This window comes from Nerophis ophidion, linkage group LG23 (assembly GCF_033978795.1).
Source record: "Nerophis ophidion isolate RoL-2023_Sa linkage group LG23, RoL_Noph_v1.0, whole genome shotgun sequence".
NCBI classification, from domain to species: domain Eukaryota; kingdom Metazoa; phylum Chordata; class Actinopteri; order Syngnathiformes; family Syngnathidae; genus Nerophis; species Nerophis ophidion.
This window is the reverse complement of record NC_084633.1, coordinates 11,133,360-11,160,954: the sequence shown is the minus strand read 5'-3', so window position 1 is coordinate 11,160,954 and position 27,595 is coordinate 11,133,360. Positions and strand designations below refer to the sequence as shown.

The window sequence follows — 27,595 nt, the reverse complement described above, 5'->3', positions numbered from 1 at the left end:
TCTCGATGCTAACGGCAGCTGCAATCCACCGCTTTCCACCAACAGCATTCTTCTTTATAGTCCATCCATCCATCCATTTCCTACCGCTTATTCCCTTTCGGGGTCGCGGGGGGCTCTGGCGCCTATCTCAGCTACACCCTGGACAAGTCGCCACCTCATCGCAGGGCCAACACAGATAGACAGACAACATTCACACTCACATTCACACACTAGGGCCAATTTAGTGTTGCCAATCAACCTATCCCCAGATGCATGTCTTTGGAAGTGGGAGGAAGCCGGAGTACCCTGAGGGAACCCACGCATTCACGGGGAGAACATGCAAACTCCACACAGAAAGATCCCGAGCCTGGATTTGAACCCAGGACTGCAGGACCTTCGTATTGTGAGGCAGACGCACTAACCCCTCTGCCACCGTGAAGCCCTTTCTTTATAGTCTCCATTATTAATTGAACAAATTGCAAAAGATTCAGCAACACAGATGTCCAAAATACTGTGTAATTATGCAGACGACTTTTAGCGGTGTGTGTGCGCAGCGCTCATATTTCCTAACAGTCCGTGACGTCACGCGTACACATCATCATACCGCGACGTTTACAACAGGACAATTCGCATGGAATTTAAAATTGCAATTTAGTAAACTAAAAAGGCCGTATTGGCATGTGTTGAAATGTTAATATTTCATCATTGATGTATAAACTATCAGACTGCGTGGTGGGTAGTAGTGGGTTTCAGTAGGCCTTTAATGCCTCCTCAGAAAAAAATAACATGTGGCACATGCTACAGTTAACTGCAATTAACCTTTCTACTAATGGCGTGGAAGCTTCAGTAGTGAACAATTTGTTCCACATCCATCTGCATTATTTATTGTCACCAAGCGTAAACGATACACAGTTGTTAATGAGGTAGTTACACATGTAATTTCTTTTGTAACAAGGAAGTAACACTTTTCCATGGACATCAGAATGGATGGTTGCACAATGCATCAATGGACATCAGTGTGTCTAGCTCCTTCCTTTCACAAGGATGTGTACAACCAAACCCTTTCTCTAATGAATGCCTGGTACTGTCAGCAGTTGAGTAAATAAACGCCCCTTGCTACTCCTCTGCTGCATTTATGAATATTCAAAATGCCAGCAGCTAGAAAAAGGCTCCCTGAAAATGTGTAATAAATATCTGGACCCAAATTTTTTAAACCGTTGCCAAGCTGAGAGAAAATATTAATCTAAATCCGTACAACATAAGCCACGTAGGATAGGGCCTGATCTACTAAGATTCAATTACCTACACTAAACCATCTCAGGGCATTCAATCAATCACTACTGGACTGTTTGGTTTGTCTTAGAAGACGTTTCACCTCTTATCCGAGTAGGTTTCATCAGTTCGTGCTCATAGACTTAGATCTAGGATGCATTTACAATTGATAACTGGTGCAGACTGCACATTCATGTCATATTGCTCCTACATGTGGCAACATTTCCAAAAAAGTGTAGTTCCCCAATAAGTCATCCAGTAGCTATACAACTATAAAATGATATTGCTGAAAAGGCCATGTGTCTAATGAATAATATGAAATATTTTATGAGTATTGACAAGCATACGTAGGACGCAGCTGCAGCATGATCGCCTCCTTTCTCATGGCCATTTCTGTGCAACTGCCAGTTCGCACGTACATTTTGGACGTTCTAAATAAAGACACAAAACAGCTCCGGATGAACACTTTTAGTCTAGATAAATCACACTGTGTATGTTAAATGATGATATTTGCATTTTCTCCTCCCAGTATTGTGAGTGTTCTGATGATCAGCATATATTCTGCATATTCATGAAGACAGCGACGCTAAATTGATTGCGTTCTTAATTGCCACCCTCTGTGCTCAATGTAATTAAATCAGTTTTGCCTTTGCTATCAACTTTCCATGTGTTTTAATTATGCACACACCTTTAGTACAAAATCTCAGGGCATTCGATTGATCGCCTCTTTAGTAGATAAGACCCATAGTGTTGATCATGCCGCTTTGCACTATATGCCTGAAAACTGCTGGAAGTTAAAGGCCTACTGAAACCCACTACTACCGACCACACAGTCTGATAGTTTATATATCAATGATGAAATATTAACATTTCAACACATGCCAATATGGCCGGTTTAGTTTACTAAATTACAATTTTAAATTTCCCGCAGAGTTTCTTGTTGAAAACGTCTCGGAATGATGACACGTATGATGATGTGTGTTTGTGACGTTATTGGTTGGAGGTGACATAATAGCTCAGCACCACTTACGGCTCAAAGTCGTCTCTTTTCATCGCATAATTACACAGTAATTTGGACAACTGTGTTGCTGAATCTTTTGCAATTTGTTCAATTAATAATGGAGACTATAAAGAACAATTCTGTTGGTGGAAAGTGGTGTATTGCAGTTGTCTTAAGCACCGAGACACAGCCGGTGTTTCTTTGTTTGTTGTGAAGCTTTAACACAAAGCAGTCAAGCGAACATGTCTCTCTACGTCAACCAGCATGTTTTTGGATGGGGAAATTGTGATATATATCTTACCGGAGACATCAGTGGATTATGCGTCCTCCTGCAGTACCTGTCAAAAAGGCAGCTGTGAGCTTAGCTCCTCGGCTTCTCTCTGAGACACTGGCGTGTTCAGCGCAGCCATCCGACCTTGAGGTATATCTTTACAATCTCACTAAAACACTATTAAAACAATAAGCAGATAAGGCATCTTCCAAAATTATCCTAGTAAATGTGTTTAATTACATCAGAAACGCTCACACTGCCGCCGCCCGGCGCCGTCGCTTTTTATTTTATGTTTTTTATTATTATTTTTTTCTAGTCCTTCACTATCAATATCCTCATCTACGAATCTTTCATCCTCGCTCAAATTAATGGGGAAATTGTCGCTTTCTTGGTCCGAATTGCTCTTACTGCTGGTGGCTCACATTATAAACAATGTGAGGATGTAAGGAGCGCTCACACCGGTGACGTCACGCGCACATACTTCCGGTAAAGGCAAGGCTTATTTATTAACGACCAAAAGTTGCGAACTTTATCGTCGATGTTCTCTACTAAATCCTTTCAGCAAAAATATGACAATATCGCGAAATGATCAAGTATGACACATAGAATGGACCTGGTATCCCCGTTTAAATAAGAAAATCTCATTTCAGTAGGCCTTTAAGCAGTTTTCTTCAACCTATTTTTCTTGCCAAGAAAAGTCATAACAGGGTTTTGGATCAAATGTCTGGAATAGGGGAAACTGAATCATCACTTCATAAAGTAGCCCTCCCTGGCTGCAAAAGAATGCAAGCAAATAAAGAAAAAAAGTGTATTAAAACACTGTTTAGCTCATACATGGCTGTTTGTTTACCTCCCCAATGTAGGTCAGTATTCCTTCCTACTACTTGTCATCACGTTACGTTTATTTGTGGGGTAGTATAGTATGTGCAAGTGCGCATGACTGCGATGTGTGTGGTTGCCCTCGTTGTGAGAACATGATGTTCCTGCAACTCTTCAGCAGCTTTATAGCGCAGTCAGGCCAAAAGAACAACCCACTCGTTGACCGCCACACATTATTAACACATTAGCCAGTGGGACCATAGTTCTTCTCTGCCCCACGGAAAGGCGGGATTTGGCCCATGGCCTCCTATTGTATACATGCCGTCTGCTTTGTCTATGCTACTGTGATAGGTTCCAGTGCACAGGCACAGACAACAGTCCAGTTACGGTGTGTTTGTTCTCCCATGACCTCCACTTTGCTGAATACCATGCACCGTCCTGCTTGGGCTTCATTTAGATTAGAGATGTTCAGTCCATTTCGCTTCTCGGCCACCAAAGAGCAAACATTCTTTTTTGGGGGTGTTTGCATCAGCAGAAAACCAAAATATCTTGTTGAGAAAAATCCATTCATTTCAAGAGTACACAACATTAGAAAGTTTTTCCTGGCACAATGGGGTTTACATAGTAACTACATCATATTTAGAATAGTAATTTCATTCTTCATTTACTTTTTGAACGAGACAGCCGTGGTTGTCTTTTGTATTCAAAATTGAGCTCACTTAGTATATTTATAGGGCAAAGTATAATTAAATGAGGTTTCCAGTCAGCAAGTTGCTAACATTAGCACATACCGTAGTTGTAGCTTATTGTACAAACACAAGGTGGCTGGCTGCTTTCTCAACACTGTCCAGGTCTGCGGGCGGTGTGTCGGGTGAAGCTGTCTGTTTACAGCATGGGAGGCCTTTACGTCAGTCAGATGTCAGCTATTGAATGTCAACTATTTTGCTCCAATCCGTGCACCCTGTGCCCTTTTATTATCTCACCGCCGAGAGCTGTGGTTGTGATGTTTTTACATATATATGCCTACCACACACATGCAGTAGTTCAATACTTCCTATTTCTCCATGAAGTCACTGCCTGCCTCCTCCTGAGGCATTGAAACATTTTTTATGGTCTTCACCCTGGCTCAGCATATATCTGAGTTCCAGAATTCTTGAAAATATGTTGTGCAATAATGTCTCAGGTTGAAAGGTTCAATTTATAGTTGACTCACTAGTGCCGGCTGTAGAGCGTCTGAGACAGATTGGACACTCCTTGTGTCACCGTGACTCACTATAATTTTTAAAGAAGAAAGTGGTATTAGGAGACAAGATTGTACACATACGTATTAGGAACAAAATATATAAATGGGAATGACAAGAGGATTCATACTGAAGCTGTTTTTTGTATATGTCATGTCTGCATTTGTTTGCATTCTCCTTTCTTTGTCCTGTCTCTCTTGTTGTTGTTTTTTCAGCAAATACCCACTTTTGACACTTCAGAGAGGTAGAGGCTTAGTCCTGTCATCACCTGATTCAGCCTGACCCATTTTACTCTTTCACGGTAGAAGGGGGTTCCTTTGTGTCTGCCCCCGGGGACAAGGAACAACATTGACATAAAAAAAAGTGCAAAAAACAACAACAACAAACCACAGCATCTTAATAGAGACCAGTCAAGGTAGTAAAAGATGTTTGTAGGTTCAACACCAAATCAGTTGAATCACTATAATGAACAAATGTGGGAATGGAAAAGTGAAAAAAAGGTGGAGGCAGCAGGGTTGGGCATGTTTGTCATGTTTTGAGGATGACATCATGGCTGCATCAGCAGTTGGTGTGGGTTGGATGTTGGATCACCAGGTATACATGCTGGAAAACAGCTGGATAAATAAAGACAAATCCATGTTACCAGAAGACAATATCCGCATCAATTTTGTGTCAGGCTCCTCAGACAGCTTTCTTATTATACGGAAGTAATTATTGCTGTATAATAATTTGTAACTCAACATAATGACAAAATCTGAAAAACAATTTAGTCACGTTATCAGTAGGTAAGTTAGGCTGTTGCTAATGTGCAATAATTCCCTAAAATCTCAGACAAGGCAGGTTGACAATTTAGCTGACATCGAACATTAAAATTTATAATTTTCTGACCGTAATCATACAATAGATCAGGGGTCCCCAACCTTTTTGAAACCAACAGCTACTTCTTGGGTACTGATGAATGCGAAGGGCTTCCAGTTTGATACACACTTAAATAAATTGCCAGAAATAGCCAATTTGCTCAATTTACCTTTAATAAAAAAAAAAATATATATAAAAAAAATTGGTATTTCTGTCTGTCATTCCGTCGTACATTTTTTTTCCTTTTACGGAAGGTTTTTTTGTTGAGAAAAAACGATGAAAAAAACACTTAATTGAACAGTTTAAAAGAGGAGAAAACACGAAAAAAATGAAAATAAAATGTTGAAACATAATTTATCTTCAATTTCAAAATTAAACCGAAAAAAATTAATAGAAAAACTAGCTAATTCGAATCTTTTTGAAAAAAATAAAAAAATAATTTATGTAACATCATTAGTAATTTTTCCTGATTAAGATTAATTTTAGAATTTTGATGACATGTTTTTAAATAGGTTAAAACCCCTATCTGCACTCTGTTAGAATATATAACAAATTCGACCAAGCCATATTTCTAACAAGACAAATCATAATTTCTTCTAGATTTTCCAGAACAAAAATTTTAAAAGAAATTCAAAAGACTTCAAAATAAGATTTAAATTTGATTCTACAGATTTTTTTGATTTGCCAGAATAATTTTTTTGAATTTTAATCATAATAAGTTTGAAGAAATATTTCACAAATATTCTTCGTCGAAAAAACAGAAGCTAAAATGAAGAATTAAATTAAAATGTATTTATTATTCTTTACAATAATAAAAAAAAAAATAAAAAAAATATTTGAACATTGATTTAAATAGTCAGGAAAGAAGAGGAAGGAATTTAAAAGGTAAAACGGTATATGTGTGTAAAAATTCTAAAATCATTTTTAAGGTTGTATTTTTTTCTCTAAAATTGTCTTTCTGAAAGTTATAAGAAGCAAAGTAAAAACATAAATGAATTTATTTAAACAGGTGAAGACCAAGTCTTTAAAATATTTTCTTGGATTTTCAAATTCTATTTCAGTTTTGTCTCTCTTAGAATTAAAAATGTCGAGCAAAGCAAAACCAGCTTGCTAGTAAATGAATAAAATTTAAAAAATAGAGGCGGCTCACTGGTAAGTGCTGCTATTTGAGCTATTTTTAGAACAGGCCAGCGGGCTACTCATGTGGTCCTTACGGGCAACCTGGTGCCTGCGGGCACCGCGTTGGCGACCCCTGCAATAGATCCATCAAGTTCGAATAACTTTGAATGGCTTTGACAAGGTAAACTAAAGCATTCCTATTGCCGTTTTAGCTATCAATGATTAGGATTGTGCATACATTTAACTATTTACAACTATTTAGACACTGTCTACACACTTTATGTTTGTTCTCCACCTTGTGAGACATCCTCATTTCTCCTCACATCCTCTCACCAACCGCTTCCTTTTTAGCTGACGTTTCTTCCCCTGCCCTGCAACCCTGCATCTCACCCAACTTTGAACAGGGAATTTTCCTTCCTTCCATCGTACATCCAAAACAAATCTTCTGATCCCCTCCAGCAACATGACAATGTGAAGAAAGCGCTGCTGCCAATTTTATTGGGCATGGTGCTGTGGTGATAGAGTTGGATTGCGCTCTCATGATGTTGGCATTGGCAGACTGGCTAGCGTCAGTGTTCTTGTGCTACTCAACATGAACTGTCCAAATCCCAGGATAAAGGATATATATTGGCCAACACTCTTCCATTACACTTTTGATCAGTGGAATCTCTATAATCTATAGATTTCAAAACAGTAGAAAACTAGTATAACATGGGACCTTTAAAGGCCTACTGAAATGAGATTTTCTTATTTAAACGGGGATAGCAGGTCCATTCTATGTGTCATACTTGATCATTTCGCGATATTGCCATATTTGTGCTAAAAGGATTTAGTAGAGAACATCGATGATAAAGTTTGCAACTTTTGGTCGCTAATAAAAAAGCCTTGCCTTTACCGGAAGTCGCAGACGATGACGTCACAAGGGTGAGGGCTCCTCACGTCCTCACATTGTTTATAATCGGAGCCTCCAGCAGCAAGAGCTATTCCGACCGAGAAAACGACAATTTCCCCATTAATTTGAGCGAGGATGAAAGATTCGTGGATGATGATATTGATAGCGAAGGACTAGAAAAAATAAATACAAATAAAATAAAGTTTGAAAAAAAAAGGCGATTGTATTGGGATGGATTCAAATGTTTTTGGGCACATTTACTAAGATAATTCTGGGAAATCCCTTCTCTTTCTATTGTGTTGCTAGGGTTTTAGTGGGATTAAATAGTACCTGATAGTCGGAGTGGTGTGTCCACGGGTGTCTTGACGCCAGTGTCTGAGGGAAGTCGACGGCAGCTGCATGGACGGCGCAAGCTCCCCAATAAAAAGTTGTCTCCGGTAAGAGACGACTTTTTACCACAATTTTCTCACCGAAACCTGCCGGTTGACAAGTGGTCAGGAACCATGTTCGCTTGACCGCTCTGATCCATAGTAAAGCTTCACCTCTGGGAATTTTAAACAAGGAAACAGCGGCTGTGTTTGTGTGGCTAAAGGCTAAAGCTTCCCACCTCCATCTTTCTACTTTGACTTCTCCATTATTAATTGAACAAATTGCGAAAGATTCAGCAACGCAGATGTCCAGAATACTGTTTAATTGCGCGATAAAAAGAGACGACTTTTAGCCGCGAATAGTTCTGCGCTAATATGTCCTCTACAGTCCGTGACATCACGCGTACACGTCAGCATTCTGTGACGTTTTCAACAAGAAACTCCGCGGGAAATGTAAAATTGTAATTTAGTAAACAAAACCGGCCGTATTGGCATGTGTTGCAATGTTAATATTTCATCATTGATATATAAACTATCAGACTGTGTGGTCGGTAGTAGTGGGTTTCAGTAGGCCTTTAAAGATTTAAGAAAGTCTCAGAAAATACATCAGTTCCTGTGCAAGTCAGTTGGTAATAAAAACAAGTGTTTGCATAGGTTGCAGGCCTTGAACTAGGTTTGTGTGGTGATAAACAAAACCACTGTACTTATAAACAAACAGCAACATGGGTCGCACAGATAACATGCATGCATTCTTTCGGCAGGCCTTCAGGTTCTTTGCTACTGTAGTCGTCAAACGTCGGCACTCTGAGGAAACAGGATGCGTGTCCAGGTTTACACCCCTTATAAAACTACCAGGGCCAGGTGTGTGGCTTTAGCACATTGTGATCTTTTGCTTGTCCGCCGTTTTTGAATACAACTTGTAATGTTTAAACACAGAGTACATGCAAGCACAAGTCTATAAAGCATGCCCACCCTTGCCAAGTTCAAATATATTAAGGATTACTTTTACAAAACTAAAATAAACATTTTTGACCATCACCAAGTTGTCATTGCCATCGGCTGTAAATGTGTTAAGCTACCTCATTGCACATAACACATTCCGGTTGGCGACAGCTAAAGTTGCAGTACACTGGACAATCACTCACTCAAGGCATCAATATCCATTCTTCCTTTTAGACATCTTTGTTGCATTTGCCTGTCTGCTTAGAAATGTGTGTGAAAGTCCTTGTACAAAAGCCAGGACTGAAATAGTTGTTTAAAAATACATTTAATTGTGTCCACACTGACGGAGCTTAGCTTGGTTGTCTCACATAAGTAATTTTGGCTCCTTGTCTTTGAGTCAGCCGTGTAAAGCTGCTTTCAATAACACTGTCACACTATATCTACGGTGTGTTACACAACAGTCTTGTAAACAGTTGTGTTGGCCACCATCACCGAGACAATTTGTTTGAATGGCTATTCTTGTCAGCATGCTCATGCTTTAAACCAGTGCTTCTCAATTATTTTCTGCCATGACCTTTGTTGGGTACAGAATTTTTTCCGTGACCTTTCTGTAATCTTAAATACTATTGAGAACTTGATATTTATGTATTTATCCGTCCACACACTGAGCGAGTTATATTTCATACACATGCTGCTGATGATGACACCTTTTTCTTTCTTTATTCTTGTCACAAATTTCTCCATCAGTTTGCTCCTGTTAGCTTTGTACAAGTCGCTGCGTACTTACTACTTCTAGTGCAGGGGTCTCAAACTCAATTTACCTGGGGACTACTGGATGTAGAAACTGGGTGAGGCTGGGCCGCAAGAAAAGATAACAAAATCGAACTTGCACTTTTTAATGAATTCACCTTCTTTGAACGGGTTTCCCGCCCAAGCAACATACTCGACAACTCTCGCGATCATTGCAGGAAACGCCCAAATATCCTTGCCCCTCCCGACAATCTCCCGGGGCTATCATTCTCACGATTTTTACCCGGACAACAATAGTAAGGGCGTGACGTGATGGTACTGTCTTTTGCGTTCTCTACAAACTGCCGTCTTGTCCACTTTTCCACCATACAATCAGTGTGCAGACCCAGTCACATATTGTATGAGGCTTCTGCTGACCCACGGAAGCAACTGCACGACATAGTTGATCAACAGCCATACAGGTCACACTGAGGGTGGCCGTATAAACAACTTTATGACTGTTACAAATATGCACCACACTGTGAACCCACACCAAACAAGATTGACAAACACATTTTGGGCGAACATCCGCACCGTAACACAACATAAACACAACAGAAGAAATACCCAGAATCCAATGCAGCCCTATATCTTATGGGCTACAATAAGGGGGCGGGGTTGGGAGGGGCGGGGGTGTATATTGTAGCCCGGAAAAGTTAAATGGATACATGGATGATACAGCAAAGGATTGGGAGAATGTCATGTGGTCAGATGAAACCAAAATAGAACTTTTTGGTATAAACTCAACTCGTCGTGTTTGGAGGAAGAAGAATACTGAGTTGCATCCCAAGAACACCAGACCTACTGTGAAACATCGGGGTGGAAACATCATGCTTTGGGGATGTTTTTCTGCTAAAGGGACAGGACAATTGATCCGTGTTAAGGAAAGAATGAATGGGGCCATGTATCGTGAGATTTTGAGCCAAAACCTCCTTCCATCAATAAGAGCTTTGAATGGTTGACCAAATACTCATTTTCCACCATGATTTACAAATAAATTCTTTAAAATTCCTACAATGTGAATTCCTGGATTTTTTTTTCACATTCTGTCTCTCACAGTTGAAGTGTACCTATGATGAAAATTACAGACCTCTGTCATCATTTTAAGTTGGAGAACTTGCACAATCGGTGGCTGACTAAATACTTTTTTGCCCCACTGTAAATGCTACGTTGACACAGTTTAGGTGATCATGTTGTCTGATGTTCAGGATCTTTTTAGTTAGTAATCCCAAATAACTGGTGGCGTCAAATGACTTCTCCCCAAATAAGGCTGAGCTTTTCATCCTGTCACTCACGCATACTAGTGACGTGGTAAAACTGGCAATTACAAGATAATGTTGGTCAATGAAGCAAAGTCACCAAACAACTGTCAACCTGCTCAAAAAGGCCATCAATTTATAATAACAATAGTTGAAAACATGCCGGTAACGGTCTTTAATGGTCTGAAAATGAAGGGTTGTTTTTTTTATTTGAGTAAATACTTTGTCATCGTAAGTCATATAAATATTTATTATTTTGGACAACATAAATGAAATTGAAGCTGTCCAGTGTAAAGTGACTCACATACAAAAGTAACTTTGTTTTCTGTTTATTTAACAATGTACAATGCAGGGCGTTTCGCAGAGGTGTCTTCTTTCTCACCTATCAATTTTTATATAAACTTCCCCTGACGGCATCTTTTGGCGTCGTTGCTGGAAACTGATGCTTCTCTGACTTAGCATCCTTTGAATATTTGAACAGAAGTACCATTATTCCAAAGTTGTTGGTTTCCTGTGGTATGAACACACACATATGCAGCTTTTATGTAATGTCTGCACAAAGACTCTTTTTTTGTAGAGCAACATGATGGAAGCAGAACAATGCCAGTTTCAAAACTATACATGCTAAATGTATGCGTGTCTCCCCCCCTCCTCTTGCGAGGAGGTGAACTTCATAGCCCCTGTCTGCAGTGGTCTCGATGCCGTTCTGTCTGCACTCTGTCAGAACAGCACATCCATTGTTAAAGGGCTGCCCTACCTTTCCGCGAGGTCAGTGGACTACAGATAGTGGAAAACACAAGCTGAATCATTCCATCTGGGGCAGGCAGGGAAGGGGGCGATAGATCCTAAAGATGGGGAGGGATAGGTGGGTCAGGGAGAAAATTAGAAGGCAGAAAGGGGTAACGAAGGGGAGAGGAAGAAAAATAGTGATTGAGAACAGACTCGGGGGAAGTTGCAGTCGAAGAAAAAAGGGAAAAAGAGACAGGTGAAGATGTGGGGAAGTAATTACCTGTGTAAGTTTGTCTTTGTTGTGCTCAGCGATGCATTGACAGAGAGGATGGAGAGAGGCCAAGTGGTCAAGGATAATTACCTTAAGCGCAGGTTCACTTGCTTTTGATCCTCTCCCCGTGACGGATGATGAGGCTCAGTCTTGAACAACCTATTAGCTACATAATTCATCTTCACCACACAGCATCGCGCCACCAAGAAGCGACTGCTCATTCTATTCACCTCATTTGAACTGATCACTGCCTGTCAAATGCCTTGCCAAGGAAGTTATTTTGATTCACCACACACTGTTAGCTATCCATGACCACAAGCTGACTGAGCAGAGGTGGTCACATGTGTCAAGAGTGAGCTCCTGCAGATGTTTCTCTGACCAACCAAACCCAATATCTGGCTTTAAAGAGATTTAAGGGAATGTCTTCATTTAGACTTAGAGACTTAGACTTCCTTTTATTGTCATTTGAATTTGAACTTTACAGTACTCATAACATTTTGTTGCATTAGCTTGTTGTAGTGCAGGATAAAAGAGCAATAAGGTGCAGATATAAATAAATATATTACAGATAAATATATTGCAGTTTTGCATATGCATCCACGTTTATGGATGTATTTTATACTGTCTTTATATTCCAGCGAGTTAATTCGTTTTTGGGGGGAATTGAGGGGATTATTATGATGCGTTCAAGAGTCTTATGGCCCGAGGGAAGAGACTGTTACAGAACCTGGAGGTTCTGCTACGGAGTCCAGCAGTGAAAACAGTCCTTGGCGGGGGCGGTAGGAGTCTCTACAGATTTTCAGAGCCCTGGTCAGGCAGCGGCTTTTTGCGATTTCATCAGGAGGAGTCCTGATGATCTTTTCCGCCACCCTCACCACACACTGCAGAGACTTCTAGTCTGAGGCACTGCATGCTCCAGTCCAGACAGGGATGCAGTTGGTCAGTAGGCTCTCTATAGTGCTTCTGTAGAATGCGGTGAGAATGGGGAGAGGGATTTGTGCTCTTTTCATCCGACGCAAAAAGTGCATGCGCTGCTGCGCTCTTTTTATAATAGCTCCGGTGTGTAGGGACCAGGTCATATTGTCAGTTATCTGCACCACAGGAACTTGGTGCTGCTTGCGATCTCCACTGCTGTGTTGTTGATGAAGACTGGAGTGTGGCTGAACTGGTGCCTCCTGAAGTCGACAATGATCTCCTTGGTCTTGTCGACGTTCAGGACCAGGTTGTTGGTACTGCACCAGTCAACCAGAAGTTTCACGTCCTCCCTGTACTCCATGTTGTTCTTGTCACGAATACGGCCCACTACTGTTGTGTCGTCCGCATACGTCACAATGTGGTTCGTAGAGAACCTGGCGCAGCAGTCATGGGTCATTAATGTGAACATTGGGGGGAGCCGGTGCTGGGGCCTGCTTCCGCTGCTGTTCACATTGATGACCTTTACAGTGGTACATTGGTTTTTGTTAGTAATCTTTTCCAGAAGGTCAGACAAGGACACACTCATTTGAAAACCGAATCAATTTTCCTCCAATGAAATAATGTAAATCATTATAATCCATTTCCAGACACCCAAAAATATTAACACCATACACTTTAAATGGCAGTTATTAATTATAGTTGTACATGCAGAAAACAGTGCAAAATACGTCTTACAGTTGTCCCTCACCACATCACGTGTTTCAAACTTTTATACGTTTCAAAGCCTAAAAAAAGGCTAAATAAACTGAGAATATTAATACAACAGTATTATTGACTGCTAGATTAGGCCAAGGCAATAGATTAGGCCAAGCCAATCAGAGCATGCTGTTCAGTAACATGGGCACTAATTGGCTCAGCCTCAGGCAGCATTACCATATTGGATTAATCTATTGAGGCGACTAAGTGGGTGTTATTTCATAGCTAAAAAAAACATATTTAAAAGTTCCTACACATGTTGTAAACATGCTTTTTGATCTCTAGCTTTGAAAATATTCTATTAATGATGAATAATTCCGATACTGAACAGAGATTAAATTACCACGTTAAGGCCCAGAAACAATTTACAGCAATAAACAAGGGTTAACTGTAATGATGAAGAAAATTAATAAATGAACATTTAACTTCACTTTTACTCATGCTGGCGAAGATGGCGATTACAGGGAAAGCCAAGCGACACCACCTTTTTTTTTTTTGCTACGAGCAAAGAAAAAAGGACAGACTGAGACACTTAACAATGAGATTCTTTGTTTGGATTCTTGCTTCCACGAAATGATTTATAGGCAACCAAACTTGTTAGTTTGGCGTAGTGGTGTAGGACAGGTTTCAGCAACCCAAAATGTTGAAAGAGCCATATTAGACCAAAAATACAAAAACAAATCTGTCTGGAGCCACAAAAAATTAAAGCCATATTACATACAGTTAGTGTGTCATGAGATATAAATTGAATTAAGAGGACTTAAAGGAAACTATATGAGCTCAAATATAGCTACAAATGAGGCATAATGATGCAATATGTACAGGTAGCTAGCCTAAATAGCATGTTAGCATCGATTAGCTTGCAGTCATGCAGGGACCAAATATGTCTGATTAGCACTCCACACAAGTCAATAACATCAGCAAAACTCACCTTTGTGCATTCACGCACAACGTTAAAAGTTTGGTGGACAAAATGAGACAGAAAAAAAAGTGCATAAAACACGTCCTAGAAAGTCGGAGAAACATGTAAACAAACTACGGTGAGTTCAAGTACCGCCAAAATTAGTAGGACAAAATGGCTCTCGCCAAATACTCGAATCAGTGAAGCATGTTTAATATAAACAGTTTGCTTTATAACAATCAGTGAGGTTTGTGTCATGTTTGTCTTCCTGCACAAGCCATATTAAAACAAAAAATATATATTTTTCCCCACATTTTTATCCCATTTTTATACATTTTTGAAAAAGCTCCAGAGAGCCACTAGGGCGGCGCTAAAGAGGTGCATGCGGCTCTAGAGCCGCGGGTTGCCGACCCCCGGTGTATGAGAATAAAGGCTCCACCATACTTGTGTTTGTTGTAAAAATGTTCCAAAAGGTAAAAAAAAAAAGAATAAGTGGGATTGAAAATTGGTGGGCAGCCTGCTGGCAAAGAGGTTAGTTAGTGCGTGTGCCTCACAATAAGATAGTCCTGGGTTCAATCCCTGGGCTCGGGGTCTTTCTGCGTGGAGTTTGCATGTTCTCCTGGTACTTTGGCTTCCTCCCACCTTCAAAGACATGCACCTGGGGATAGGTTGATTGGCAACACTATAATCGGCCCTAGTGTGTGAATGTGACTGCTGTCTGTCTCTCTGGAAAATTGTACAGGGTGTACACTGCCTTCCGTCCAAATGCCGAGAGGGACAACATGGATGAATGGATGGAAAATGAGTGAATGGATGGCTCAAAACTTAGTACTTTTCTTCTTTTTTTTTTGCAGTTTTACAGGGTTAAGGTCACATCAAGCAATACTTTTTCTGTCTGCCTTATGCAGCAGGATGTTTTTTGGCTAGTCTAGGTAGAGTGTGCAGTCAGACATATTCAACACCCACACATTACTTTGCACAAACCTACATTTGCTTTCTTCAGCGATTTATTCTCAGACATAGACTGGTTCAAATACACTTTCAATGATACACTAATTCGACAACATGCTCAAACCTGCTCCAGATTCAGTCAGCAGGTTTTTGTGTCTTTGATTTGCCTGACCACCTTTGTATTGTTTTTTTTAAATATATTTTTTTCTATATGTGGTATGTGCCCTGATTAGGTAGATAAATATATCCCCAAGGCAAGAGAGCAGAGGAAAGGAAGAATACTGAGCCTTCTCTTGCCCCGACACATCCTTAGCAATGGAACTCAAATCCGCGGAAGCTTCATGCATTTTAACAGGCCTGATTAGGAACAAGGTTAACAAGTGCTTTCGCTGCCGGGCTGAAACGGATATTAAGTGCTTTTGCAAAGCTGCCATTTGATTTATTTTCTCAGCCCCTCTGAGATAAAAAAAAAAAAGAAGCTTTGATCGTGCGCCGTAACTACACAGGAGTCAGGTTTAGGCCTACTTGACATCCTAAAATCTGAAAATAATTGGACTGCTAAACCAGCTCAGTTCCAGTGCTGGATGAGTGTTAATTGTTACTAAAGTATCATGACCATAGGAACTTTTGTGACCACTCTTCTTTCTTTGTTTTTTTTATTTTGCTCAAATGTGTTGTGTGCAAGTTCATGTGTGCATGCACCAGGGTCATGGAGAGTTCCAGGCTTTTTTCCAGTCTCTTTGGCTATGTTGTGTGATAGTCAGTGAATAATGGCCTCAAAATGACAGAGTTAACACAGTGATTATGGCTTTTCACCCTCATTCCACTGCTGTGTGGGTGCCCACTGTGTGTTCTTGTCATATTGACTGTGTTCTCCTTTCTGTCTCATTCAGCGACATATTTGATGCCATGTTCCCCGTCACCCACATCGCTGGGGAAACAGTGATCAAGCAAGGTATGTACAAGCCAGTTTTAGTCTGCATTCATACAATAATATATCACTTTCAACTGTGTAACAACCACACCATTGCCAAAATGAGTGGTGTGCAGGCCAGCAAGACAAGTCAGAAAGAAACTTAACAAATATGTTTTCTAAGAACCCAAAATACTGCATACTGCAAGAATAGCAATTTAATGCGAAAAAGATTCCGTCTTTATACCCACCCTTTCAACTATGTGTAGAGCTGAAGCAAAGTTTTTCAATTACGGGATGATGTCACCACAAAATAAAGCTCATACTCACATGAAAAAAACATATGCACTAGAAAGTACATAACATTCATATTTTACGATGTATAAAAATTATTCTAATTCTGGATGCATTATATATATATATATATATATATATATAATATATATATACCAGAAAGCATTTGATGAAAGCGGATACAACTTCACCCTCACCTATGAACCCACTCCAGGAAACCAACCAAAAAAGAGCAGAAAACGAAACAACATCATCTGGTACAACCCGCCATTCAGCAAAAACGTCTCAACCAATATCGGCCACAAGTTCCTCACTCTGATCGACAAACACTTCCCCAAAGGCAACACCCTAAGAAAAATATTCAACAAGAACAAACTTAAATTGAGCTACAGCTGTATGAATAACATACAACAAATCATTTCAAACCACAACAAAGCAATTGCAAAAGGACTGCCTACCCCCAGACTAAACGACTCTGAAACCAATAAGGAATGTTACTGTCGCAAGAAACCTGATTGCCCTCTCAACGGAGGGTGCTTACAGACATCAGTCGTTTACCAAGCAAAGGTAACACGCAAGGACATTAACCCATCCGACACGTACGTAGGATTAACCGAAGGAGCGTTCAAAACAAGATGGAATAATCACAACGCCTCCTTTAGAAACCAGACTTTGCGGAATTCTACAGAACTCAGCAAACACATTTGGAACCTCAAAGACAATAATGTTGGATATTCAATAACATGGCAAATTCTTGCATCCAGCACACCTTACAACAGTGGTAATAAAAGATGCAACCTATACTTAAAAGAGAAACCGTTTATTATATGTCATCCAGATCTATCATCCCTCAACAAGCGCAGTGAAATCATTTCAACATGCCACCACAGACGGAAACACCTCCTAGGTAACACATGAGCCAATCACCACACCCTACGCCTGCCTGTACCCACCCACTCTGTGCCCTCTATAAACCATTGTATGTGAATGCTTCCATTAAAATCTCCTGATGATTGAGGGAACCCCTCATGAAACAGTTCTGTGGAGATGAAGTAGTCTTGTGATTTTTCCCACACCTATATATTTATATATTTTTTTATAAAGCTTGGATATCAAAATATCGAGCTGTATCAATGTAGTTATAACATGTAGTTATAATGTGGTGGGTCATTGAAGTATTGTTTATTTTGATCATTTGTTGTTCAATTATAATTATGAAAAAATAGGTCAGGGGGTGCAGTGCGTCTTTTACTTTGTGTGTGGCCATACAGTGAAAATATATATTTTTTTGGACTAAAGACCAAAAAATACCAATTGTAGCACAATATTTAGTTAAACATTTTTTTTATGAATTTAGGAAATGATTACATTGAGCTTTTCGATATATTTTTTAGACTTTAGGAGTTCATAACACAAATTGGAGTTAAAATGTTTGGATCTCATGCAGCATATATCAAAAATATATTATTATTAGCACTTAAATATTTTTATATGGTAAAACCTATGCAAAAAAAATATTTTTTGGTGTGAATAATATATTGAAATTATCTAGCATGTGTGCCAATTACATACTATAGTTTATCAATCAATCAATCAATCAATCAAAGTTTATTTATATAGCCCTAAATTACAAGTGTCTCAAAGGGCTGTGCACGCCACAATGACATCCTCAGATCCCCACATCAGGGCAAGAAAAACTCAACCCAATGTGATACAATGAAAAACCTTGGAGGGAACTGCAGATCTGGTCCCCTCCAAGGTCCCCCACATCCCTCCCCCACCAACCTCGGGCGCCCGGTGTAATGGATGTCGAGTGAATCTAGTTAATAATGTGAGAATCCAGTCCGTAGTGGGGCCAGCAGGGACTCATCTTGAGTAGAGACAAGTCAGCAGCGCAGAGACGTCCCCAACTGATGCACAGATGAGAGGTCCACCCCGGGTCCCTACTTTGAACAGCTAGCGCTTCATCCGTGGTAAACCTAATAACCTCTCCATACAGGAGAGGGGGGCAGAGCAGAAAAGAGACGGCAGCTCAACTAGTCTTCAAGACGGGTCTATTTAAAGGCTAGCATTTAGTTTTTAAAATTTTGTCTAAATATTGCTCAGGATTACTATTTGTGTCATGAAACAGAATGTCTGCTTTAATTATTTCACAAAATAAATGATAAATACTTTAATTATGTAGGACTTGGAAAACAGAAAGCTAAAACTAGATTTTTTTTCTTCATCTCAGCAACAGTTCTCAGTCACGTGGGAACTTAGACTATGACTGGTCAAATATTGACATTCAAATTCCTATAATATTTATTACAAATTACGACACTTCGCCCTTTGAAAATATTTTGTTACCTTGCTCGCCAATCTAAAAATAATTGCCTTTTTTTCGGAGTCGCCATCCCGGACTTCCTTCCAACACGTGATTTTTCAACTCATCATCATATTTATGGATGATTGTCAGAGGATTAGTATGAGGGCACCGGTGAGGAACTCTTCTGAGCACATTTTACTGCAGAGGTGATTTATAATGAGAAAAGTGTGTACAAGTGTGAGCAGCATGATTTAATAAATCAGATTTTTTTATGCGTGCAAAAATTTTAATTTGTGTGCTTATTCAATGTTTTACATTCAGTTCCACTCACAGATTTTTATATGAGGCCCTAGCATTGCACAGGTTGTTGCTGGAATCCTTTTCCATTCCTCCACGATGACATCACTGCTTGATAGAGCTCTGAATCATTGGGTACCACACGATTTGATTCGATTTGATACTTGGGGAGTATCGATTCGATTCAGAATTGATTTTCGATTCAAATGGCTTCTTGATTCAAAATCAACACTTTTTGTTAATGACTGAGGGTGCCAGTTTTATGGTTATCGACATTCCTACACAAATTACATAAACAGCTCTTATAATCAGAATCAGAAATACTTTAATCCCCGAGGGAAAATACGTTTTTATATCACTTAAAATAAAACTGTTTTTGTTAGTAAAAATATACCCACACATTTAAAAAAAGTCAACTTTGCTAAGGTACCAAGAGAAGTATCCAACACTTTTCCTTTCTAGAAGTAAATCCATACAGCAAATTAGTGCATCCAGTGGCTGGCAAAGACAGACTACAATTTATCGATTAAGAATCATTACAAATAAGAATCGCAATTAATTCGAAAATGTAGTTATTTTGGACACCCCCTACTGATTGATGCGTTCCTATCCACCTTCCTTATGCCTGTGGATGCTCCACCGGTGCTTGATTGAACATAGGTCTGGAGGCTACTCCCTCACTTTCAGCTTTCTCAGCAAGGTGCTTGTCATCTTGAAGGTGTGTTTGGGCTAGTTATTATGTTGGAAAACTGCCATGCAGCCCAGTTTCCAAAGTGAGGGAAACCACACACATGCTCAAGCACTCCCCACCGCATCTCAGAGACAAGGTCCAGGAGTGCATGAGTCCAAATTTGGAGATAATGAGTCTGGCCGGTTTGCAGGGCCCCCCTCTGTTCCAGAGGAGCCATTGTTATATACACTATAGACTTAAGGTATGCGGTGTACATCGACCTGACGTCATTGCTCATGCCTTGACTACAGTACAACTTTAAGAGCCCATCCATGCTACTACTGGGCCATACAACTCTATTTAGACACGCGCTAGAAGTTATTGACTTTAGCTCAAGTCATATTTAAACAAAGGAAGCATTTACTGGAGTGTGAATTCCAGCGGGTTTTTTTTGGGTAGTGTGAAGGCCAAAATATAGCAAATACTTAACATTTTTACTGGGAAGTTAAATACCGGTAGTTTGAATGACAGTTAGACTGATTGTACCAGGCCTAAATGTGCATGTGCAAGTGTGTGTGCGTGCGTGTGTGTCTGCAAATTGTGTTCAAATGTTTGCCTAAACTCAAAGGCATGAGAAAGAGACCCAAAGTGATAAAAGACAGGAAGAGCAGAAGAATAGAAAGACAGAGTGAGAGGGAAGAGAGATACACCAGATGAAAGAAAGAGAGAATTGGGAGGGGGCCAGGTTGCAGCAGGTCGTGTGTGTGTATGCGAGTCTGGGGGTCTCCACCAGGACAGGCCATCAGAGAGACAAGGAGCGTTTTTGTCTGACAAATAGAGCTGTATGATGAACGAGCACCCTCCACTCAGTATTAATTAGCCGTGTGAACTCCTGTGAACTTTACACACCGAGTGCAAGGAGCCTTTCAACTCCTCAGGTGAACACGGCCACAACCACACATACATACACACACACACACACACACACACACACACACACACACACACACACACACACACACACACACACACACACACACACACACACACACACACATATAATCACCCTCTTTTTAGTACCAACACATGCATACACATGTATACTTGTGTCACGCATGCTTATGTGTTATTACCCACTTGAGTATCTCCTATTGTATTGGATGCAGGGCAAAGTGCAGCTTCACAGTGTTCATATATGTGGCAGTCTGTCTTTTCTGATCATTTCCCCTGAGCCCTATGTAACGGATAGCATAATTAAAGCAAAGGCATTTTTCATGCTTATCTCCAGACAAAATGCTTTTAGGGATCATCAGCTAATCAGTTCCCATGAATCGCTTTGTGTTGATTAGAAAAGCAAAGAATGCTTTTGTCATCGACACACAGGTTATTCCTTCAACAAACTCGAGTCTTACTGGTAGTACCCATTTGACTGTCTCCGACAAATTAGTCCGACAAGGAAGCAAATATGTTTCGAGCTTGACCATCCAGTTTGTTGAGTCAGGACTAAACAGAAGAAATTGAAACACGTAAAACACAGCTTCCACAGCCGCTCAATATTTTTATGGATAAATGCATGTGGCATGCTGACTGACACTATGGCAGGGCTTGATTTGTCTGCTAACAGGTAGGACATATTTTTAAATTGTTTGTTTCTCTAATTTAATAGCCCGCATCTCCTCTTTTGCACTAACTTTATTAGATCTGATGGTTAGAGGGCATGATGTCAATATTTGAGCGGTGCTCAAACGTGCACTTCAACCATCTAAACCGGTGGTTCTCAAATGGGGGTACGCGCACCCATGGGGGTACTTGAAGGTATGCCAAATATATGTATTGAATAATAATTCAACAAAATATGAATGTAAAGTCATAAACTGTGAAAGGAAATGGAAGAATACAATATTCAGTTTTTACAGCTAGATTTTTTGTGGACATTTCTTTTTTTTGTGAAGAAATGTTTAGAATTAAGTTCATGAATCCAGATGGATCTCTATTACAATCTCCAAAGACGGCACTTTAAGTTCATGATCACTTCTATGTGTAGAAACCTTTATTTATAATTGAATCACTTGTTTATCTTTTTTCCCAAATAGTTAAAGATCACTACAAATGAGCAATATTTTGCACTAATATACAATTTAATAAATCAGAAACTGATGACATAGAACTGTATTTTACTTCTTTATCTCTATTTTTCAAACAAAAATGCTTTGCTCTGATTAGGGGGTACTTGAATTAAAAATATGTTCACAGAGGGTACATCACTGAAAAAAGGTTGAGAACCACTGATCTAAACAAAGCAGAAACACAAATATGTAACAATATATGAACTCTTTATTGCTTAAACAGTTTTGTTTCTGGTGTAAATCAAATTACAACACAAATTTGTAACAATATATCAACTCTTAATTGCTCAAATGGCACAAACCTGTTACAAATATTACTGCAACCAACTGTGGAAATACTCATAGCTCAAGGTATGCTTGCAACTTAAGAGAGTGTGAGAGACAGTTTGTGTCTCAAATTACTCATAAGTCAAGGTAAGTTAAGGTCCTGGTATATTTTCATACCACGTCCATCTATATCTGAACCCCAATGTTCTGTTCATGGCAACAGCACAGAGAGGTCCAACTATAAGAACTAAAAAAGATTCAGATGACAACATTGTCAACATTGTCAACACAGTGTAATTTGCATCCCTTGCCAATACCATGTGCATGTGGCTGTTACCTGATTCACCCCAATGCTAAATTTTTTTAATTTAAAATGCATGTATGCACGTACAACGCTTAAGACCTTTAGTATATCAGCATGTGGAATTCAATTATGGAATGGACTAAGCAAAGAAACCAAACAATGTACTAATATTATCCAATTCAAGAAACTCTTCAAACTTAAAGTGTTTACAAAGTAAAAAGAAGAAGAACCATAATAAATATTCTGAATCAATTCAATCGATCTATCACTCCATTCATTTTGTAGATAATCATTATTGATTTAGTTTGAATGTTATTGCATATGGAGTATATTAATTGTGCATAAATTGAGATGAGGAAGTGAACAAAAGTGTAAGCAACTTCTGGGTAAAGGAAAAGGATTAGGTATGTCACCTGGCAACTACAGGTTTAAATAATGGACATGATTAGTGCAAACAGGTGTGAGACATGAGGACAGGGGCGTGACATGAGGACAAGGAGAAAAAACGAATGAGTTGGCATGGTAAAGGAAACAAGGAAGTGCAGGAACAGGAACTAATTGTCCAAAAAACAAAAACGAACATGACCAAAACAAAACGTGATCCCATAGACGTGACAAGGAATAAATAACTTTGCTTCTTACTACTCCTTTTCGAAAATGTTAAATAGAGAAACGGGAAATTGTGATGTATCATGTTGTATGCATGCATGTTCCAAATAAACTCAAACTCAATACTCAGATTTACTTGCGTATGCATAGTTGTTACTGTTTTATACATCTGTGGATGTGTAAAAGTTATAGAAAACGGAAGTAATCCATATTGCCAAGATCAAGGATTTGACGTATAAAAAACAACCGTCCTTAATGCCTCAAAGTAGAAACAAATAGAAACAGCATGTAACCTGCATTGCAGGCAGGACAATTAAGACAGCGTTTGCTGAGACTGAAGGCATCAGCATGACCAACTAGGGAAGGACCGAATGTTTTGTATGTCTCTCCATACGTACGTACTCTGAAAAACTTGCATTTTACGATGATCACCCTTTAAAAGTCCAGGTAAGCATTTCCAATCTGATTAATACAATTTTCTGATTACTCCCAGTTGTCAGATGGTCATATTAACGTGGGGCAGTGTGAATTGATTCCACACAAACGGCACAAAACTCTGTTATGTAAAACCACTACAATACCAAATGCCTCTTAGTCAGGTTTCTCCAACGTTACACATTATTTTAATCTAATGTCTTGTACGCCTTTTTTTTCTGTTTTTTTTTCTCTGCCCTCCAGGTAATGAAGGGGACAACTTCTATGTGATTGACCAAGGTGAAGTGGACGTAAGTGGCCTTCAAGTAACACTAATGCACTCATTTTCGTAATTAAAGAGAGTTTAAGCACAGCATAGGGGGATTTTGGAACCTGAAGGTTTTCTGAAGAGATCCCCTTAGAAGGTTTTCAGAGGGAAACTACAGCTTTCACCAATCATGTTGAAACAATGTTCCCCTGTAACAATGGACAGGTTGTATTCGGTGGCCTCCGTTTTTGTTCTTTTTCCGAGTTCAGTTCCACTCTGATGCCAATCTGAGCGTCTTACTGCAGAGACTGCGCATGGCCAAGCAGACAAACTGAGAACACCTTTTGTCTTTGCGCGTCTAACAGTAGAATTAAGTGGAAAGATAAAGCAGTAGACGACGGAGTCAAACAGGAAGTGGCCTTATCAGCTTACACTACAGGGCGCTTTCATAGTGGGAGAGAAGCCGATTGGCAAGGTTTGCTGCGTAAAGGCACATCGTTGGACCACCTGAGAGATGCACAAACACAAAGAGCACAAAGACGTGACATTGTGCAACCACTAGTCAGCAAGTTGCCTAATGTAAATGGGATTTTTTTCCCTTTTTACATGTTTTACCATGTCTTCAGCTATGCGCGTAGTTCATGGAATTATAAATAGTTAGTCTAAACACATGTGTACCTACACAAGCAATGATTTTGCAAGGGCATCCTTTTTCCATCCAGTTATTTTCCTATTCATACTGTAGGGTATTTGGGAAAATAAATGGAAGTAATTAGAGATGTCCGATAATGACTTTTTTGCCGATATCAGATATTCAGATATTGTCCAACTCTTAATTACCGATTCCGATATCAACCGATTCCGATATATACAGTCATGGAATTAACACATTATTATGCCTAATTTTGTTTTGATGCATTAAACAATGTAGAAAGGTTTTCCAAAATAAATCAACTCAAGTTATGGAAAAAAATGCCAACATGGCACTGCCATATTTATTATGGAAGTCACAAAGTGTATTATTTTTTTTAAACATGCCTCAAAACAGCAGCTTGGAATTTGGGACATGCTCTCCCTGAGAGAGCATGAGGAGGTTGAGGTGGGCGGGGTTGAAGTGGTGGGGGGTGGTAGAGGGTAGCAGGGGGTGTATATTGTAGCATCCCAGAAGAGTTAATGCTGCAAGGGGTTCTGGGTATTTGTTCTGTTTTGTTTATGCTGTGTTACGGTGGGGATGTTCTACCGAAATGTGTTTGTCATTCCTGTTTGGTGTGGGTTCAGTGTTGCGCATATTTGTAACTGTGTTAAAATTGTTTATACGGCCACCCTCAGTGTGACCTGTATGGCTGTTGATCAAGTATGCTTTTATTCACTTGTGTGTGTGAAAAGCCGTAGACATTATGTGATTCGGCCGGCATGCAAAGGCAGTGCCCTTAAGGCACGCCCCCAATATTATTGTCTGGGTGGAAATTGGGAGAAATTCGGGAGAATGGTTGCCCCGGAAAATTTTCGGGAGGGTCACTGAAATTCGGGAGTCTCCTGGGAAAATCGTGAGGGTTGGCAAGTATTACTGGGAGACACAACTACTCTGTACTTCTCCCTATGTCCGTAAACCACTTCGTACAGCGGCGTTTTAAAAAGTCTTACATTTTACTTTTTGAAACTGATACCGATAATTTACGATATTACATTTTAAAGCATTTATCATCTCTAGAAGTAAGTAAAATAACCAACATTACTTTTAACACAACATAATTTAACAAATGCCACAACACACATTATAAAATATCAAATAATGAAATTTACAGATTATTTTATGTCGAGTGACTTTATTGCTGATTGAGCTCATTTTAATTCACCTTACTGCAGGCCAGGACAGTAAAACCCTACTTTCTGTGTGCGCTGACACAGCACTTTCACAAATATGTTTTATTTTCCCTGCTAACATAATCATCTTTTGAAAGCCTTCCCAGGTCAGTGACGGATGAGTCTACTGTGGTCGACTGAGCCTTAAATGATCGACTGCAACAATAGGCACTAAATGAATAACCTCACCTCTATTGCGCCCCTTTGTGTGATTAAGTCAACAGGATAGTGCAGTTCATGTCGTTGTACGTTACAATCAATGAATTTTAGATCGAAAAGTAGCTCCTTCTCCCCTGAATCAAAGGGATGGCCCTAACAAGAGAAGAAAAGCTAAATAAAAGGCATTGATGGCTTGACAAGAGGGATAGAAAGCCTTTTAGAGTGTCTCATCTGATGGATTAGCAGGGATCAAATGCTTAGGGGACGCCAAACGGGAGCATATCACATTGCCCGGAAAGAAGAAGAGTCTAAAGAGGATGACTTAAAGTGCATAAGAATGTTGGAACCGCTACAAAAACACAAGAATTCCGAAAAACTACACCAATAATCTAAACCAATAGTCCCCCAACAACCGAATTTGGCTGTTGTAACGGAATGTGAAAAGCCACATTTGCCACAGGACAGTTGGGTAAATATTAATTTTGGCTTTTTGATGTAGAACGTTCAGCTACAAAAATAGTGTGACTTACCATATAAGCGAGACAGCAATTAATTTGGAATTCAACTGGAACACAGTATGAACGACCAATACGTGGATAGCTTCTAGTGTGCTTAGTTAGCTCTACCACTGCCAATGATGGTAGTCCTACAAACTGGTACCAAAAAGTGGGATCTTCCGATTGGGATCATTTTGGTCCAAACCTTACCACTTGATGAAAATAAGGCTTAAAAGACAAATCAACAGTTTTGACTAACATTCTTCATTTTCCTTGCCATCTCCCTAGGTGTATGTGAATGGAGAATGGGTAACCAATATTGGAGAAGGCGGTAGTTTCGGTGAGCTGGCCCTTATCTACGGGACTCCCAGAGCTGCCACGGTGAAGGCCAAGACGGATCTGAAGCTATGGGGGATCGACCGGGACAGCTACCGTCGCATCCTTATGGTAACACACACAGTTGTCAATTCTTACGTAATACATATTTATCCCGCATGCACAGGCAGCAGTATGAATAGGTGGACCGCTGCTTAAAAGTTTATTTCTGCAGTTCTAAAAAGCTTGGTCCAAGACAAATTGCTGCCCCAATCTTTAGAGATTTTGAGATTTCACGTATGTATTTGAGACTTGTTTATTATTATTAATAATCACATTATTAATAATAATGTGATTATTAATAATGTCCGAGTCCATGGTTCTCGCCCGGAAAAGGGTGGAATGCCATCTCCGGGTTGGGGAGGAGACACTGCCCCAAGTGGAGGAGTTCAAGTACCTAGGAGTCTTGTTCACGAGTGAGTGAAGAGTGGATCGTGAGATCGACAGGCGGATCGGTGCGGCGTCTTCAGTAATGCGGACGTTGTACCGATCCGTTGTGGTGAAGAAGGAGCTGAGCCGGAAGGCAAAGCTCTCAGTTTACCGGTCGATCTACGTTCCCATCCTCACCTATGGTCATGAGCTTTGGGTCATGACCGAAAGGATAAGATCACGGGTACAAGCGGCCGAAATGAGTTTCCTCCGCCGGGTGGCGGGGCTCTCCCTTAGAGATAGGGTGAGAAGCTCTGCCATTCGGGAGGAACTCAAAGTGAAGCCGCTGCTCCTTCACATCGAGAGGAGCCAGATGAGGTGGTTCGGGCATCTGGTCAGGATGCCACCCGAACGCCTCCCTAGGGAGGTGTTTAGGGCACGTCCAACCGGTAGGAGGCCACGGGGAAGACCCAGGACACTTTGGGAAGACTATGTCTCCCGGCGGCTTCACGGTGGAAGAGGGGTTAGTG

At 40.1% G+C, this 27,595-nt stretch overlaps 1 protein-coding gene across 2 annotated transcripts in view; it reads left to right on the top strand.

The window, feature by feature from the left end:
• Positions 1-27,595, top strand: part of prkar1b (protein kinase, cAMP-dependent, regulatory, type I, beta) — a 110,779-nt gene that overhangs the window by 40,385 nt on the left and 42,799 nt on the right. For both annotated transcript variants that reach the window (XM_061884808.1, XM_061884807.1), the window contains 3 exons: positions 16,226-16,287; positions 23,799-23,845; positions 26,610-26,768. In XM_061884808.1, the coding sequence (XP_061740792.1) occupies positions 16,226-16,287; positions 23,799-23,845; positions 26,610-26,768 (268 nt within the window). The remainder of the gene's footprint in view (positions 1-16,225; positions 16,288-23,798; positions 23,846-26,609; positions 26,769-27,595) is intronic.